At 35.1% G+C, this 15,490-nt stretch overlaps 3 protein-coding genes across 9 annotated transcripts; 1 reads left to right on the top strand and 2 right to left on the bottom strand.

Annotated features, from left to right (window-relative positions):
* Nucleotides 1-113: 113 nt before the first annotated feature.
* Nucleotides 114-4,166, top strand: LOC122611010 (protein DETOXIFICATION 16-like). 7 transcript variants are annotated; one of them, XR_006325464.1, is made up of 9 exons: nucleotides 114-388; nucleotides 989-1,533; nucleotides 1,952-2,038; nucleotides 2,154-2,210; nucleotides 2,272-2,510; nucleotides 2,608-2,726; nucleotides 3,116-3,202; nucleotides 3,304-3,409; nucleotides 3,496-4,166. XR_006325464.1 is itself a non-coding variant. In XM_043783979.1 (9 exons), exons 1-8 carry the CDS (start codon nucleotides 125-127, stop codon nucleotides 3,372-3,374), a joined length of 1,464 nt encoding a protein of 487 aa, XP_043639914.1. In that variant the 5' UTR covers nucleotides 114-124; the 3' UTR covers nucleotides 3,375-3,409; nucleotides 3,496-4,166. The 7 variants fall into 7 exon arrangements, 6 of the variants coding, with proteins under 6 accessions (XP_043639914.1, XP_043639920.1, XP_043639908.1 ...); XM_043783979.1 differs by having other exon boundaries at nucleotides 3,116-3,197; XM_043783985.1 differs by having other exon boundaries at nucleotides 3,304-3,501.
* LOC122611042 (protein DETOXIFICATION 12-like) lies at nucleotides 3,472-7,761 on the bottom strand. The gene is made up of 7 exons (XM_043783998.1): nucleotides 7,347-7,761; nucleotides 5,005-5,549; nucleotides 4,553-4,639; nucleotides 4,405-4,461; nucleotides 4,068-4,306; nucleotides 3,731-3,936; nucleotides 3,472-3,617 (listed from the first exon to the last, which is right to left on the bottom strand). Exons 1-7 carry the CDS (start codon nucleotides 7,611-7,613, stop codon nucleotides 3,579-3,581), a joined length of 1,440 nt encoding a protein of 479 aa, XP_043639933.1. The 5' UTR covers nucleotides 7,614-7,761; the 3' UTR covers nucleotides 3,472-3,578.
* A 2,912-nt stretch (nucleotides 7,762-10,673) lies between these two features.
* LOC122600724 (ATP synthase subunit beta, mitochondrial-like) lies at nucleotides 10,674-15,228 on the bottom strand. Its single transcript, XM_043773481.1, has 9 exons — nucleotides 14,669-15,228; nucleotides 14,015-14,090; nucleotides 13,819-13,907; nucleotides 13,535-13,652; nucleotides 13,348-13,451; nucleotides 13,099-13,257; nucleotides 12,707-12,931; nucleotides 12,050-12,361; nucleotides 10,674-11,031 (listed from the first exon to the last, which is right to left on the bottom strand). The coding sequence occupies exons 1-9, from the start codon at nucleotides 15,131-15,133 to the stop codon at nucleotides 10,915-10,917; spliced, it is 1,665 nt and encodes a 554-aa protein (XP_043629416.1). The 5' UTR covers nucleotides 15,134-15,228; the 3' UTR covers nucleotides 10,674-10,914.
* Between the last annotated feature and the right edge of the window lie 262 nt (nucleotides 15,229-15,490).

Consider the following 15,490-nt stretch of genomic DNA (forward strand, 5'->3'; position numbering starts at 1 on the left):
TCTTTAAGTCATATGACATGTCATTTTCGTGTAGTTGTTATTCATTGAATACCTGTTGTTCTATATAATAAAACCTGGTTCCATCCTGTACAAATACACATAAAAAAAGTAAAAGCACATAATAATGAAAGAAGAAGCAAAAGGTACTCATGATCCTTTCATTCAAAGGCAATTTGATAATGAAGAAGAAGGAGGTAGTTTAAGAGCAGAAATAGTAGTTGAAGTGAAGAAGCAGATAGGATTAGCAGGGCCATTGATAGCAGTAACATTGTTGCAGTATTGTTTAGAAGTGATATCGATCATGTTTGTCGGTCATCTTGGACAACTTCCTCTTTCTAGTGCTTCTATGGCCACTACTTTTGCTTCTGTTTCTGGTTTCAGTGTCTTGGTGAGTTGTCATTTTTATGTTCTAATCTACAAAACTTGTTTTTTCTTTTGTTTTGTTTGTTGTAGAGTACTAGAGTTGACTTTGACTTTGACTAAAATATAGGTCTTAGTTGCATGTTGATAGCAATCTAATGACAATGTTAAGTACACACAAGAGACCAATTTAAAGTTTGATACATACAGTAGATTTTGGGTCATAGTTTGATATAATTTCATATACTTGACCCTTTATGACAAGACTACAAATGGACACGAAATGTTTGTGGGTCAACCTCGACCCATAACGACCAAGTATTTGTTTTGACCCATTCTGACAGTTATCAAACTCGTCACCTGCGCATATAATTTGGCAACCAATTCGCAAAATGACCTTTTCACATATCCACTTTTTTGTTACTCAAACCTATATATATATTCCAACAGAATAAGCACATCACTGCACCTATATATTACAACATTTTTTTATGTTTTAATTATTCGATATTATGTGCAGAACACATATCGTATGTTTGATCAGAAATCAAATGATGGGAAAGCAAAATATATTTCTAAACTTTTGTATATATAGCTAATTAAAAAGAGCAATTCTTCCTTTTAAAAGTTAGGTATGGGAAGCGCATTGGAGACGTTATGCGGACAAGCCTATGGAGCTAAACAATACCGAATGTTAGGGATACAGATGCAACGAGGAATGCTGACTCTTACGGCCCTAAGCATCCCTCTAGCATTTATTTGGTTTTATACTACCACAATTTTCATATTTTTTGGTCAAGATCAACAAATATCGGTTGGAGCAGGAACTTATATTCGTTGGATGATTCCATGTTTATTTGCATATGCTTTGCTACAATGTCTGAACAGATTTCTTCAAACACAAAATATGGTGGTCCCTATGATGATTATTTCTGGGGCCACAGCTTTGTTCCATATATTTCTGTGTTGGATCCTTGTCTTTAAATCGGGACTTGAATTCAAAGGGGCTGCATTGGCTAATACCATATCAAATTGGATGAATGTGGTTTTGTTGGTAATCTATGTGAAGTTCTCTCCTGCTTGTAAACATACATGGACCGGTTTTTCAAAAGAAGCCCTGAATGATATTCCTAGCTTCCTTAAACTTGCTGTATCTTCAGCAGTTATGATTTGGTATGTTATACGCTTATTTTCTCATCACCTAAATGTACAACATTTTTATGGATCCAAAATTCGTTTCGGGAGACAGTAATGAGATCTAAAGAATTTTAATGTTCCATGCAGAAAAAGTTGTCATAGTGTATTTCAATGCATAAGATGTCCATCATTAGATGGAGTTTAATTTTTTTTAAGTACAATTAACACACTAATTATTTATAGATAAAGTTTGAAGTTGGACAAAAATGTTCCACCCGATTCATTCCACCATACAAACTTACCCATTCACTCCGGCCCACCTCTGCCTCAAAAAAGTTCTAAGTTAAGGAATTGAACTTATTTAGGTACATTTTTGAAGTTTGATAATCTTTTCTAGGATCTTACAAAGAATTTGGTTAGTCTTTTAAAGAAATTTGCTAATCTTGTGTTGCAGCTTGGAGTATTGGTCATTTGATATGGTTGTTCTGTTATCTGGTCTACTCCCGAATCCAAAGTTAGAGACATCTGTGTTGTCAATAAGGTAGTTTGGTAACACTTCTTATAATATAAAATTATTCTGTGTTCACATCAAGAGATGAACCGCAGTAAACTAATTGTGAATTTAAGTTTCGGTCTTATGCCTTTTGTTTTGGCAGCCTTAACACATGTTGGATGGTCTATATGATCTCTGTGGGTCTTGGTGGGGCAATAAGGTTAGTAAATCTTTTACTTTTCAATTTATATTTCCCATATAACATGTAATATGCATTGCAGTACAAGAGTTTCAAATGAAATAGGGGCTGGAAGACCGAAAGCTGCACGTTTGGCTGTTTGTGTTGTAGTGGTGATAGCAATTTTGGAGGGGCTAATAGTTGGCAGTGTCACTATTTTGGTACGCCATGTTTGGGGAAAGTTATATAGCAATGATGAAGAAGTTATCCGATATGTTGCAAAAATGATGCCATTGCTTGCATTATCAGATTTCTTAGACGGATTTCAGTGTGTTCTTTCAGGTGCTGATGACCAAATCTCTTTAGGTTCTGAATTTTCTTGTCAACTTATTTTTAAGTATTCTATGGGATATCCTTTTTTTTTTCTTTCAAAAAATAGGTGCAGCAAGAGGGTGTGGTTGGCAAAATGTTTGTGCAGTTATCAATCTTGGAGCTTACTATGCTGTGGGAATTCCTTTTGCATTACTCTTTGCTTTTATCCTCCATGTTGGAGGCATGGTAAGAGATTTTACCTTATTACTTGAGTATATGAAAACGGGTCAATGTGGGCTGTATTTCTTTGATAAAAGGTCAATCTTAGATCATCATACGCCAAATTATGTCTTTACTCATGTTTTAAAAACATATAAACAAATTCATAATTTGACGACCGGGTATGCATTCAACCATTTGAAACATACCATATCATTTTGTATAAAGAAGTATACCATAACCTATTAACCTTAATAATATGACTTTTATCAAATATAGTGAATTATGTATTCAAGAACGGATAAATTAGTGTTGAGAGGCTGGTACAACTTTAACCCGTTTTGATATGTATGGATTAGACCCATACAACTCTGGGGACAAAGAGGGGCTTTCTAAGTTTCAACATTTTTTTGTAGGGTTTATGGATGGGAATCATATGCGCACTTTCTATACAGGTTGTGGCGCTTGTTGTGATTAATTTGTCCACTAGTTGGACCGGTGAGGTACACTAACTCCGTTTAATTTCCTCCTGATTATTTAGGTTAAAAAGAGAAGGCTTCTGCATTATAATATTGCCAATGACTTTGATTTTGAACCTTTTCAGGCTTGGAGACCAATAAATATAGTTCGAACAGCCATAGATATCGAATGACGCCAAGAGCTGGCATTTTTTGATTTGTGTCTACTGTATGCTCTCGAAAAACAAATATGTATGATATATTTAAAACAGTTTTCTGGTTAGGATAATATCCAAGATTATATCAGAACACTATCAATCAAGCTTTTTTCTTTGCAGATTCAAGATACATAAAAGTTCTAACTGATCATTACTACAGGAAGAACTGATCGCTAAATATGAACATCAACATGTATAGAACATTATTCTTCCTCGTTTAATCTCTCCCTCGCCTTTGTTGCCTGCATGTTATAAAAGGAGCCCACATGAACCGAGACAAACACCGTGATAATCAGTGTAGTTATTTAGTGGCTTCAAGACAACATAGACTAAAAGTAAATGAAAGCATAAATACCTGTTTTTCATAATCTGTAAAAGTTGTTACTAGTGAAAGTAGAATAAATTGTATGGTGACACCAGCTAATATTCCAATCCAGAAGCCTTCTCCTCTTAGCGAGGTCCAGAAGCCTAATAACGCAGCTACCGGGACTCCAACAAGATAGAATGCAGCAAGATTCGCGTATGCTCCTAGATCTTGCCATCCCACACCCCTTGCAACACCTAATTCATTATTAAACAACCACCATTCAAATTTATTTCAGCAAAACAAACACACATACACATGTCAGAAAACATGTTTATAAATTATAATAGAAAAAGATAGGAAAAAGGATGAGAGGAGGTCTTGTAACCTGAAAGGGCTCCTTGTAGACTATCCATTACAATGTGTAAACAGAGAAAAGGGGCAATTTTTGCGACATAATCAACGACTTCCTTATCATTTGTAAAAATGTATCCAAATATATGCCTATTGGCAAAAACAGTTGAGCTGACTATAGCTGTCTCAATAAGTGTAAGGAGCATGACTGCATAAACAGCCACACGAGCACCATGTGGATTCCCTGCTCCTAGTTCATTCGAGACTCTTGTGCTGGAAAAAGGGGGCGGCACCACGACCACCAAAGACATATTAGTCATGAATGTGCCATCATAGATAGAAAGGCACGATCAAGAGTTTTTTTGACAAACCTAACGCCCGCACCAAATCCATATGGTATAGTAAAGAGTGTATCAATAGAATTGATGCTGTTAAACAAACCAATTAATGAACACGTTAAAATCAATTCATTCCTCTATCTCAAAAGATAATGGTTATAGATGTTAGCCAAAGCCTTACCACACACAAAGAGCTGAAATTTCAAGCTCCGGATTTGGTAACAGCCCAGAAAGCAATATGAGAATTTCGTAAGACCACCATTCAAGGCTGCAAATATAAATAAATAAATATGAAAAATGCTAGAAACAGGTTGAAAATGGTAGAAACAGGTTGAAAATGGGTTGCTAACTAAATCCTGACTATAATCATTTACTCCCTTTGTCCTACTATTCTTGCTGTCCACATACAAAAAAATGGTAGGATTTAAGATAGATGAATATAATGCGGTATTTAGCAAGCAAAAAAGTATACTTTACCTTCACATTCAAAAACAGTTCGATTGTTAAACCAATAACTATTCGATGAAAGATGACAATTATTTTGGGACAAATAAAATGGGTCAAAAAAGAGTATTTGTTTTCAGTTAATTGGTAAGACACCGGATTAAATTGTAAGGAGAAACAAAGATTTACCAGGTCATAACTGCGGACGGAACAGCATATCTAAAGAATTGTTTCATCCCATGAAACACTTCAAGTGAGAGTGGTGAACGTGTTTTCGCACAAGAGGGAGAGTACATCATGTAAGATAAGAGGATGATAATATTTAACCACATAGAAATCCCGATAGATATTGCTCCACCAATAATCCCCAATCCGGTTTTATACACAAGTACCCAACAAAGAGGAATGTGTATGCATAATGCAACCATTGAGCTAGCAAGCATCGGCAATATCAAGCTTTGCATTTGGAAATATCTATCAAGTGGTTGAAGAATTGCATAACTAAAGAGTGCAGGAATAAGGCAAGTGATACATTTTCCGGCTTCATGAGAAATTGAACGACTTTGACCAACAAGAATCAGTAGTGCTCCGGTATATCTCCAAAGAACAGCAATAGGAATGCAAACAATTAACAGACAGAAGATGGCAGTGTAAGTTTGAGTTCCAACTTTTTTGTATTGTTGAGCTCCATAAGCTTGTCCACATAAAGTTTCTAGTGCACTAGACATCCCTGACTGTTAAATATAAACACATTTGTTAGCAAATTCGGCTTAGCGTGCACTCTTGGATAATAATGTTATGATACCTTTCTCTAACCATTTAACATTTGAATATGAATGAACTCTACAATGATGAAAAAAACTGTTTTCTTTATAATCATTCCAAATTGCTAAGAATAAATAAAGATAGTAACAAAGTTAATCGGTCCAAAAGTTACCTTTTTAGGACCAGTCTTCCTTTGTGGAGCCTGCATGTGGAATACATTATACATACTAGTATATACTACCTTTAGAGGGTGAGTTGTGTTTTGCTATATTTTCTGAGTAAGGTATTTTCATGACGTAATGCAGTTTTGAAAAAACAAGTAGGAACACGCTTCTTCAAATGTTAGTTGTTTGAAAACTCAAAAGCCACAAGGTTTTTGCAAAGTTTCTCGTATAAACCAGATAAATCTCATTTCTATCATGTCAAAAGGCATGTGTTTGTTGGTATTTTAGTGTAATTGGGTTAATTGGTTATTTAGTCATAATAGTACATCATATAAGTTTGGTGGTGCGGAGTGCACGCTTATATAAATTTATTGTGATCTTAGGGGAGAAGCCCCTAAGGCACGGGGGTCCGGGGGCAGCGCCCCCGGGAGCGGGGTCCAAGGGGCGGCAGCCCCTGGCGGGATCCAAGGGGCAGAGCCCCTGGCTGGGGTCGAGCTTGAGGGACTAATTTCCGTTATAATTGCTTTGGCAAAATCGTCTCAGAAATTAATTTTCGGAACTTGAGGGACTAATTTTGTCAATCTTGGAAACTCGAATTTAACTGCCATAAAGGCAGTTAACAGACCCTGGTTTTCTCATTCTGTTGTTACGAAAATCAGAAAGATTTTTTCTCCTGTTTTCTCACAAAACTCAAACACAAATCATACAGAAAATTCTCGAATCACTGATTGTATCCGGTTGAATACTTTGGGGTAAACCACCGAATTGATTCAATCTGAAAGCGTATCACGCCTTCAATGATTGTATAATCCGGTTTATTTTCGTTGTTTATTGTATATCCCCAACATTGTTGATTTTAAAAAAAGCTTTTTTTTAAATTGAAGCCACACCATAAAGTTTTGTTTTTTTAAATTTAAAGTTAAATATATTCGATGAAAATTTTACCAATGAAAACATATCTAATACTTGAAACTTCTCAAATCCGGGATATGACGAGTACATGTTTTGTGTGTAAATGATAAGTGGCTTGGGTGGATGCATATGTATGTGTGTGTAGATATATACGTATAGCAAAAAAAGTTTCAATATAATTCATGTGACTGGTTCCATGACATATCAAAGAAACATGACATAACTACCAACGAAACAAAAGAAACAAGACACACCTACTAAAGAAACAAACATGACACCCTAGCAAACACACATGAGCTTGCAGCCTTTAAGTCCAAACGTACTGAAAATTATATTTCCTCCTTCAATTCCCAAAATATTACTGTATAACTTATTTACCTCAAAAATAAAATTAAAAAAATAGACATAACTTCCCCATTATAACTCCGTGTTGAAATGATGCCTTTTACAAAAATCAAAGAATCATAAAATAAATAATGAATGGCAAAAACAGTCATTGTATGAAAAAGTAAGTTGTAAACGATCACTTGTATTGTAATCTGTTTTTGTTTAGTAGATAATTAACCATTTTGGGATGGAAACGGCACTACAACGTAACTTAATTACATCTAATCCAAAATATTCAATATAATACAAAACGAATATATATATCTACAGGGAGAGAAAGAGAGAGGGAAAGAAAGGACTAACGATTAGGCTGAAGCCAGTAACGATAGAGAGAGATGTGGCAAGCGAGGTGCTGGATAGAGCAAGTTCGCCGAGATGACCAACCATCATCACAGATATAATTTGCAACAAGTACTGCGAAAGTGTCACTGCCACCATCGGCCCTGCTATGTATCCTAGTTTCTTCATCTCTTCCAACAACACACCCCATGTTATTAATCTCTTCTCATCATCATTATCTTTAACAACCAGTATTAATCCTTCTTCCATAGCGTCTCTTGACGTTTCCATTTTCAATTTTTCATATCCAAGGCTTAAACAGAAAGAGATTGATCGAGGACTCGCCAGATAGGAGACTTTGACGTTGGGCTAGTTTTTGGCTTTTAAACACATGGATTGACAATCTGGCTAATCCTAAAATGAATATACACGTCTAAACATAAAATTGCTGCGTCCTTAAATACAATTTGTTAAGGGAGTTGTTTGAAACGTATAAATTATTAAGTTTGTGAGTGGAATCATATCAATCTGCTACTCCTTTATAATGATTATTCACCCTGATTTTAAGAAAGAGTTAACAAATTGTTAGATGGGAAATTATTAGATTGCCCTTAATAAACAACCCTTAAGAAAATGATTATTAAATATTCCCAAAATTACCCTTAATAAATTAATTTACACTTTAAACCCTTATTTTCTAAAATATCACTATCACCATTGTATCAACTTACATGGTTAGACCACTCGACACCAATTGTCGATATCATCGATCACCACCCGTCAACGACACCACTAAACCACCGTCGTCTTCGCATTGCGTGGGTACAATGCTAGTATATCATAATAAAACTCAGATTCATGCTCCAATATAATATTGTCAGGTTTATTATTATAATAATAAATATAAATTATATTTTTAGTTAATTAGAAAAAGGTAAACGGGTTAAAATCCTATGGGGCGTTTGGTTGCGAAAAACATCCCTTGTTTTTCATTTTCGTTTTCCAATAAAACATAAGAAATAGAAAACGCGTTCTAATCATAGTTTTCTAAAAATGTTTTCCATTTTTCCATAGATAACTTGAAAACATCATTTTTCTTGTTTTCCATTTTTCATTTCATTCCTCCTCTTCCCTCAGATCTCTAACATGTTTTCAAGTTTTCTAATTAGAACGTGTTTTCAAATTTTTTTATTTGTTTTCTAAGAAATAAAAACTCCTTTCATTTTCTAAAAAAATAGAAATGAAAAACTAGAAAACTTTTTTTACAACCAAACATGCCCCTATGTTCTCATGTAACATCTTGGTACCTAGAGTGCTACATAAAATTTTCATGCCTGGTTCAACACCATTCTCTACTTACCATTGACAAGATTTGAACATACGATCTTGATCAGTCTTCATTTTGAGAGTCCATGTGTTCACATGATGACGGTACAGTTTCTTGATTAATAAATAACTTGTCATTAATATCTATTGATGAATAGTAGGATCAAATTGATTAATTGGCCATTGGACGATTTCTCTCCTTCCATATTTATCCATTAATTCATATTCGTTAATGAATGAAGTCATAGCTTTCCTTTTTTTTTTTCTTTCAGAAAACCTCTAAACGAACTTGCCTTGTTACTAGTTATATACATCCTTGATGGTATTTACTGAATTTTAGGAGTTAACATTTAAAATGGTACTAGTAAATATTTTCAAGCTAGAACAACATATACAAATACACTCTAAAATATTCCCATGCCAAAACTGTAGATCTTCTCATAGATTTTCAACTTCAAAAGTTGTTTCACCTTTTCACACTGTCTCGACTCTCGACTCAAAGCCTGATTACTTTAAGAATTTTATCATCTTTATATCATTGTTTTCTTCTTAATTCAAAGGTTTTACATTTTTCTAAAAGTGGTCGTATAGTGTATGTGAAGTGAGTATATAATCTTATAACTATATCAATGCCAGATTTGTATATCTTTTTGGTTTTTACATTTCTTATAATATCATAAGGGGATTCGGAGTGGTTTGGTTGGTTGATTTTATTAACCCTCTTAAAAATTTTCAATTACATTTATTCAATTCATTTTAATCTTTCCACCCTCTCAATTCTTCCAACCTATTTTATTGACGCTATATAAATTTTCAACCCTCTCAATTTTTATCCAATCACAAACTCTCTCTCTCTCTCTTCCCCACACACACTCTCTCCTTTCCCCTCTTTCTTGATACATGGTCACCGCCGATATCACCCCATAAAATTGTCAAGCTGCTCACCACTCCTAGTCCCCTAACTAGCATGTGAGTATGTCATATCATTTATTGACAATCTTAAAACTATCATTAGCAAAACATAGAAAAAAAATATTACACAAATGGAAAATTGGATATACCGAAGATTTTAAGACGTTATATTTTTAAATAAAATAAAATACTAGTGACGTAATTTCAGGTTTCCAAATCTAAAACAACTAAAATTCATTAATCTAAAATAGATAAACCAAAATATTTAATTAGTTTAAAATACTGTCATGCCAAAAACGTAGCCCTCTTCGTCAAGTTGAAGCTCCTTTCTATCGTGGGATTGATTTATGACTTATGAGTCTAATCATCATTAAACTTTTCTAATTCACTTTGAGTAAAATGTCAACATGAACACCTTTCTAAACTGGTCAAAATAGGGCTAAAATGGTTATTGTTACTAAAAACCTATTATCAAGATAATATTATTATCGTAATAACAATAATAATGTTTTTTTTTTCAATGATTTAGCTCAAGTACAATGTTCGAAAAAATCAATTTGATTTGGCTACTTTAACTGGTTGAACAGACACTCAATTGGTCAAATTAAGCTAAGCGGATTTTCAGTTTATATTGGGTGAAAATTAAACTGACAAAGGCTTCTCTATTACCTTTGAGTAGATTGCATGCGTATGTTTATAAGATCACTATAATGTTAGTAACATTTATACGGGAATACGAGTTTTTCAACCCTGTTGAATCAGAGAATGAGTGGAGACCCCAACAGATACAATAGGTTTTTGATACTACATCTATACAATTAAAATTTTATTTTGTAAAACACACCAAACATAAAACATCTTGGTAACTTGATAATACCAGTCCATTGTAATTTGAGTTAATATTTGTGATAATTAGAAAATGGCCCATATTTTTGTAATTTGAGTCTATTTGTGAATTGTGATAATTAGTAAATGGCCGTCACTCCCATCAGCCTATCAGTCATCTTCATATTGGGCATCACTGTCACTTTGGAGTTTGGAGGTGGCTCCATGGTTTATATTATTTAACAAGTTGACACAAGCCTTTGGAAAACTGAAACGGAGATAAATACAGATTTCCAACAGGTATCCTCTTATTATATGACAACAAAAGGCTGAAGGAAGGGTTTTTGCTGAGGTTCAACCTCATATCCATTTCACTGCAATAGAACTCAAAAAACAGGGATCCACAGAAAAAAATCCCAGAGAAAATCTCAGTTTTTTGAAAATTAAACTCCTGGTGCATGTAGCACCGTATCAATAAAATTATTCATTTTTCGCGACTATCAGATGGTAAGAATTGGTGAAGAAATATCTAAGATGCAGCAGATTCCTTGGCAATCTTCTCGGCCTTGGCAATAACCTCATCAATTCCTCCAACCATATAGAAAGATTGTTCGGATAGGTCATCATACTTTCCATCCAACACTCCCTGTCCAATAAAACACATCCAACTCAATTAGCAACAAACACCTTCAACTACATTTTGTCAGCAATACACTCGGCTTTCAATCTATCTTTATTTTTGTGAAACAGAAACTATCTAATATGATCAAAACACACTTTCAATAGATGGACATCTGACATCTGAGAGCAGAATCACTAGGTATCGTTCAAAGTATGAAATTTCATAAGGTTTTCATTGCAGGTCAAAGGCAGTGTGAGTAGAGTTGATTGATCCCAAGCAGTATTTGCACATTAATTTATATTAGGAAATAAGAATAATTGAAATATTAAATGAGAGCAAAACCTATTGTACTATAATCTAAGTTTCTAATTAAAATAAGATAAGAGGCCGTATACAAAAATACAATTTGGAAGCGTGTCAAGAAGTTCGGCCCATTCTCCTTTTATCCCAATTAAATGTCGTGCCTTAGGGCAGTTTAGCTGGTAGTTTCTCCTCCTACTGGGTATTGAGGGTGTGGGGCTCTCTAACGCGGACCCGGTTAAGACAACGTAAGCTAGATCCCCTATTGCGAGCAAATGATCCACACCTTCAAAAAAAACCCAAGTCTATCCATTCACAAGTAGATGGGTCAACCTTGCCATTTTTATATATCAACATACTTCCCATATTTGCCTTAAACAACAATTAGTTAAGCTTAACATATGCACTCCGAAAAACAAACTCTATATACATCTACCAACTTCTCATAGGTTTCCATATTAAACAATACGAACCACGGAAAACAACTTTTTAAAGCTCATGTACATTATAATATATTTCTACACAGACCCGGGATTATAATAAAATTTAGACAGGCTGGGTGATGAAAATTGAAAATGCGGCAATAAGAGGACCCGGAACATAATGATTTTTAGAGATTATAAAATAAGTTAAGGATAAGCAACTGCAGGATCCATTTGTGAGATGACAGTGATTTCTTGACATCTATCTACATTTAAAAACAGTGAAAATATAGGAATAACTGAGTTAAAAAAAATTAAACCTGGAAACTGCCGATGCTCTCCTTGAGTTCCACATATTTACCAGGGGCACCGGTGAAAACTTCAGCAACATGGAAGGGCTGACTCAAAAACCTCTGAATTTTACGAGCACGAGCGACAGTCAGCTTATCATCTTCACTAAGCTCATCCATTCCAAGAATGGCAATAATATCTTGAAGATTCTTATAGTTCTGAAGAACTTTCTGTACACCACGAGCTGTATTGTAATGGTCTTCTCCCAGAATGTGTGGCGAGAGCATACGAGATGTCGAATCAAGAGGATCGACAGCAGGATAAATACCGAGTTCAGAAATCTGCCAAATGAGTAAACTACTTTACTAGATTGAAATTGAAATCAGGATAAAAGTGACATGGGGTGTATTCTCAATGCTCAAAACCTCCTAGATGCTTTTATTTTATATTTTATAAAAATGACAGATCGGCTTTATAATAATATAGTTGCTGAATCATACTTTAGATGCATAAACCTTTAAATCTTCTAATTTTAAAGTTGACGTCAACATTCAAATAATAAATTTTTACTAATCGTATTTGAAATATTAAAAATTGTGGGACAGACTGAACAAGCAGAGCCTTTTTTCACTCGTTACCCAACATGTACATTAACCAGCATAATCAGAAAAAAAAAATATGGTTACCTGTCTGGATAGCACAGTTGTAGCATCCAAATGGGCAAAAGTTGTGGCAGGAGCAGGATCTGTCAAATCGTCAGCAGGCACGTAAATAGCTTGGACAGATGTGATAGAACCCTTCTTAGTTGTAGTGATACGTTCTTGAAGGCCTCCAAGATCTGTAGCCAAAGTTGGTTGGTAACCCACAGCAGATGGAATACGACCAAGCAAAGCAGACACCTCAGAATTAGCCTGCGGATTAGAAACATAAAAGTTGCTCAATTATAGAAGTGTAATTTCTGAACCTACACCTACTTTGATCAGTCACCCCACCTGTACCTTTTCCCACCTCAATTAAAACTAACCTTTGTTAATAAGTAAATTTTTAAGGTATAGGGTCTTCATGGAAGCAAGCATACCTGAGTGAAACGGAAAATGTTGTCGATAAACAGAAGCACATCTTGTCCTTCTGCATCTCTGAAATGTTCAGCCACGGTCAATCCAGTGAGACCAACACGAGCACGGGCACCTGGGGGTTCATTCATCTGACCGTAGACAAGAGCACACTTGCTCTCACTCTAGAAACATAAAAAGATATGAGACAACAGTGCATAATAAAGTTTTTATTGCATTATATAGAAAACAATAAGGGCCTGGAACATACTCACCTGCTTATCACCTAGCTTAATGACACCACTCTCCATCATTTCCCTGTATAAATCATTGCCCTCTCGGGTACGTTCTCCAACACCGGCAAAAACAGAGAAACCACCTGTAGAAGGGAAAAAAAGAGATAAAGGGTCATTAGCAGGTACCACATCAGAGCATTGAAATGTTATTACAGCAGCTACGAACCATGGGCCTTGGCAACATTGTTAATAAGCTCCATGATAAGCACGGTTTTACCCACACCAGCACCACCAAACAAACCAATTTTTCCTCCCCTTTGATATGGAGCAAGAAGATCAACAACCTACAACCAAAAAAGACAATTGGAATCAACCATTTTGGTAAAGAAATACTGAACGATCCTCAGCTTTCACTCAATACAAATATAATCTCAGCATAGAGTATACACATATAATTATTGAATCGCAAGAATGAGATGGGAAAGAAAATCATCACTGCCGATAATTTACCTTGATTCCAGTGACAAGGATCTGTTGTTCCGTCGCTTGCTCAACAAATGCTGGGGCTTCTCTGTGAATTGGCAAATAGTGGTCGGTTTCTATTCAAAATATAGCAAACGAGCTAATTAATACACAGATTCTAACTTAACAGGAAAAATCCATATCACTCAAAATGTAAAAAATAAAGAAAAATAATAATGCTTACTAATGTCGCCTCTATGATCAATAGGCTCTCCAATGACATTAATGATACGGCCAAGAGTTGCTCTACCAACAGGTACCTACCAAAAAACATAAAAATTAGTTCCATGGAACATTGCACATTGACATCACCATATATTTAAGCAGTGTTATTTCTAAAATAGCGTGCAACAGGGCATCTTACACTCAAATAACATATGTTCGAAATGACATATGTTCCCCTTTTCTTTTAAGTTGTTAGTATTGTTCTAAAAACAATGTTCGAACATTATTTTCAGAACATTTTTGTTACTATTGTTGGCCTTTTCTATAACTTTTGTAAACATGTTACCATTTTCCGGCTAAAATTCAACTTACAATCCTAATAGGATCTCTCCTTTTCCAAGACTTTCGTTTTTAAAGGTATAAAATTTCAAAGACAGCATTTGTCTAATATCCCTTTTTTACAAATTTGTATTCCCAAAAAATAAACTTTGCTTCAATCAAATGCATTGACTTTAAGAGAAAATTATATATCTATACATATAAACACAAACTAGATCCAACACAAAAATGAATATATTTATGTATATATATAAGTGTACACACAGATACAGATACAGATGATAGATATAGATATAGAGATACATATATATAGGCATAAGATAAAAATACATACAGTGATGGGGGAACCAGTATTGAGAACTTTTTGACCTCTAACAAGGCCTTCAGTACCATCCATAGCAATAGTCCTCACCATATTTTCACCCAAATGTTGAGCAACTTCTAAAACAAGTCTAATACTATTATCCAAAACCTCCAACGCCGTCAATATCGGAGGCAATCCTTCACTAAATCTAACATCAACAACAGCACCGATGACCTGGCAGACCTGTCCGATAGATCCGGCACCGGTGAACTCATCTGTTATCTTTCCGTCATAAGATTTTGATACAGGCGGTTGTTGGACTGGTGGTGATGTGGCGGCGGATGTGGAAAAGTGTTTGAGTGTACGGTGGAGAAAGTGGCCGGTTGGAGATGGAGATGATCGGGTACGGGGAAGTGTACGGGTGAAAGGCGATCGGGATGGGGAGCGGTGGAGGGAGGAGCGGAGGAGAGTGGCGGCCAGCCGCCGTGTTGCCATGACGGAGTTTTAGAGAGAGAGAATGTTTTAGTGAGAGAGAGAGGGAATAGGGTTTGAAAATGTTGAGAAATGAAATGAAATGAAATGAAATGAGTCGTGGTTTGGACAGACAGGGGAATAGTGAGTTGGTGGTGTGTGGACTTTTTTAATACCGCGTCAAGTGTAAGGTATTTATCTACCGTTTCGAAGTAGCTACGGGTATAACGGTATAACCCCCTTCGATATAATTTTCATGGTCACATTTGTTATTTGGATGCCTTTGTTGTTATTTATATATGATATGATGATGATGATTTCATAGATAGAAAAAAATTCATAAAAAGTCAACAATCATAAAGAAACAAAAAGTCAAAATGC

Source organism: Erigeron canadensis, chromosome 1 (genome assembly GCF_010389155.1).
Source record: "Erigeron canadensis isolate Cc75 chromosome 1, C_canadensis_v1, whole genome shotgun sequence".
Lineage (NCBI taxonomy): Eukaryota > Viridiplantae > Streptophyta > Magnoliopsida > Asterales > Asteraceae > Erigeron > Erigeron canadensis.

Bases quoted from the DNA above. Each gene is read 5' to 3' on its own strand.
- LOC122611042 (XM_043783998.1), bottom strand. From the start codon at position 7,613: ATGGAAACGTCAAGAGACGCTATGGAAGAAGGATTAATACTGGTTGTT. The intron at 5,550-7,346 runs GTTAGTCCTTTC...TATATTTAACAG, and splicing joins TTACTGGCTTCAGCCTAATC to TCAGGGATGTCTAGTGCACT. The intron at 4,462-4,552 runs GTAAGGCTTTGG...TTTGTTTAACAG, and splicing joins ATTTCAGCTCTTTGTGTGTG to CATCAATTCTATTGATACAC.
- LOC122611010 (XM_043783964.1), top strand. From the start codon at position 125: ATGAAAGAAGAAGCAAAAGGTACTCATGATCCTTTCATTCAAAGGCAA. The intron at 1,534-1,951 runs GTATGTTATACG...CTTGTGTTGCAG, and splicing joins TCTTCAGCAGTTATGATTTG to CTTGGAGTATTGGTCATTTG. The intron at 2,039-2,153 runs GTAGTTTGGTAA...TTGTTTTGGCAG, and splicing joins ACATCTGTGTTGTCAATAAG to CCTTAACACATGTTGGATGG.
- LOC122600724 (XM_043773481.1), bottom strand. From the start codon at position 15,133: ATGGCAACACGGCGGCTGGCCGCCACTCTCCTCCGCTCCTCCCTCCAC. The intron at 12,932-13,098 runs GTATGCTTGCTT...TCTAATCCGCAG, and splicing joins ACATTTTCCGTTTCACTCAG to GCTAATTCTGAGGTGTCTGC. The intron at 11,032-12,049 runs GTTTAATTTTTT...TTTATTGGACAG, and splicing joins AGAGCATCGGCAGTTTCCAG to GGAGTGTTGGATGGAAAGTA.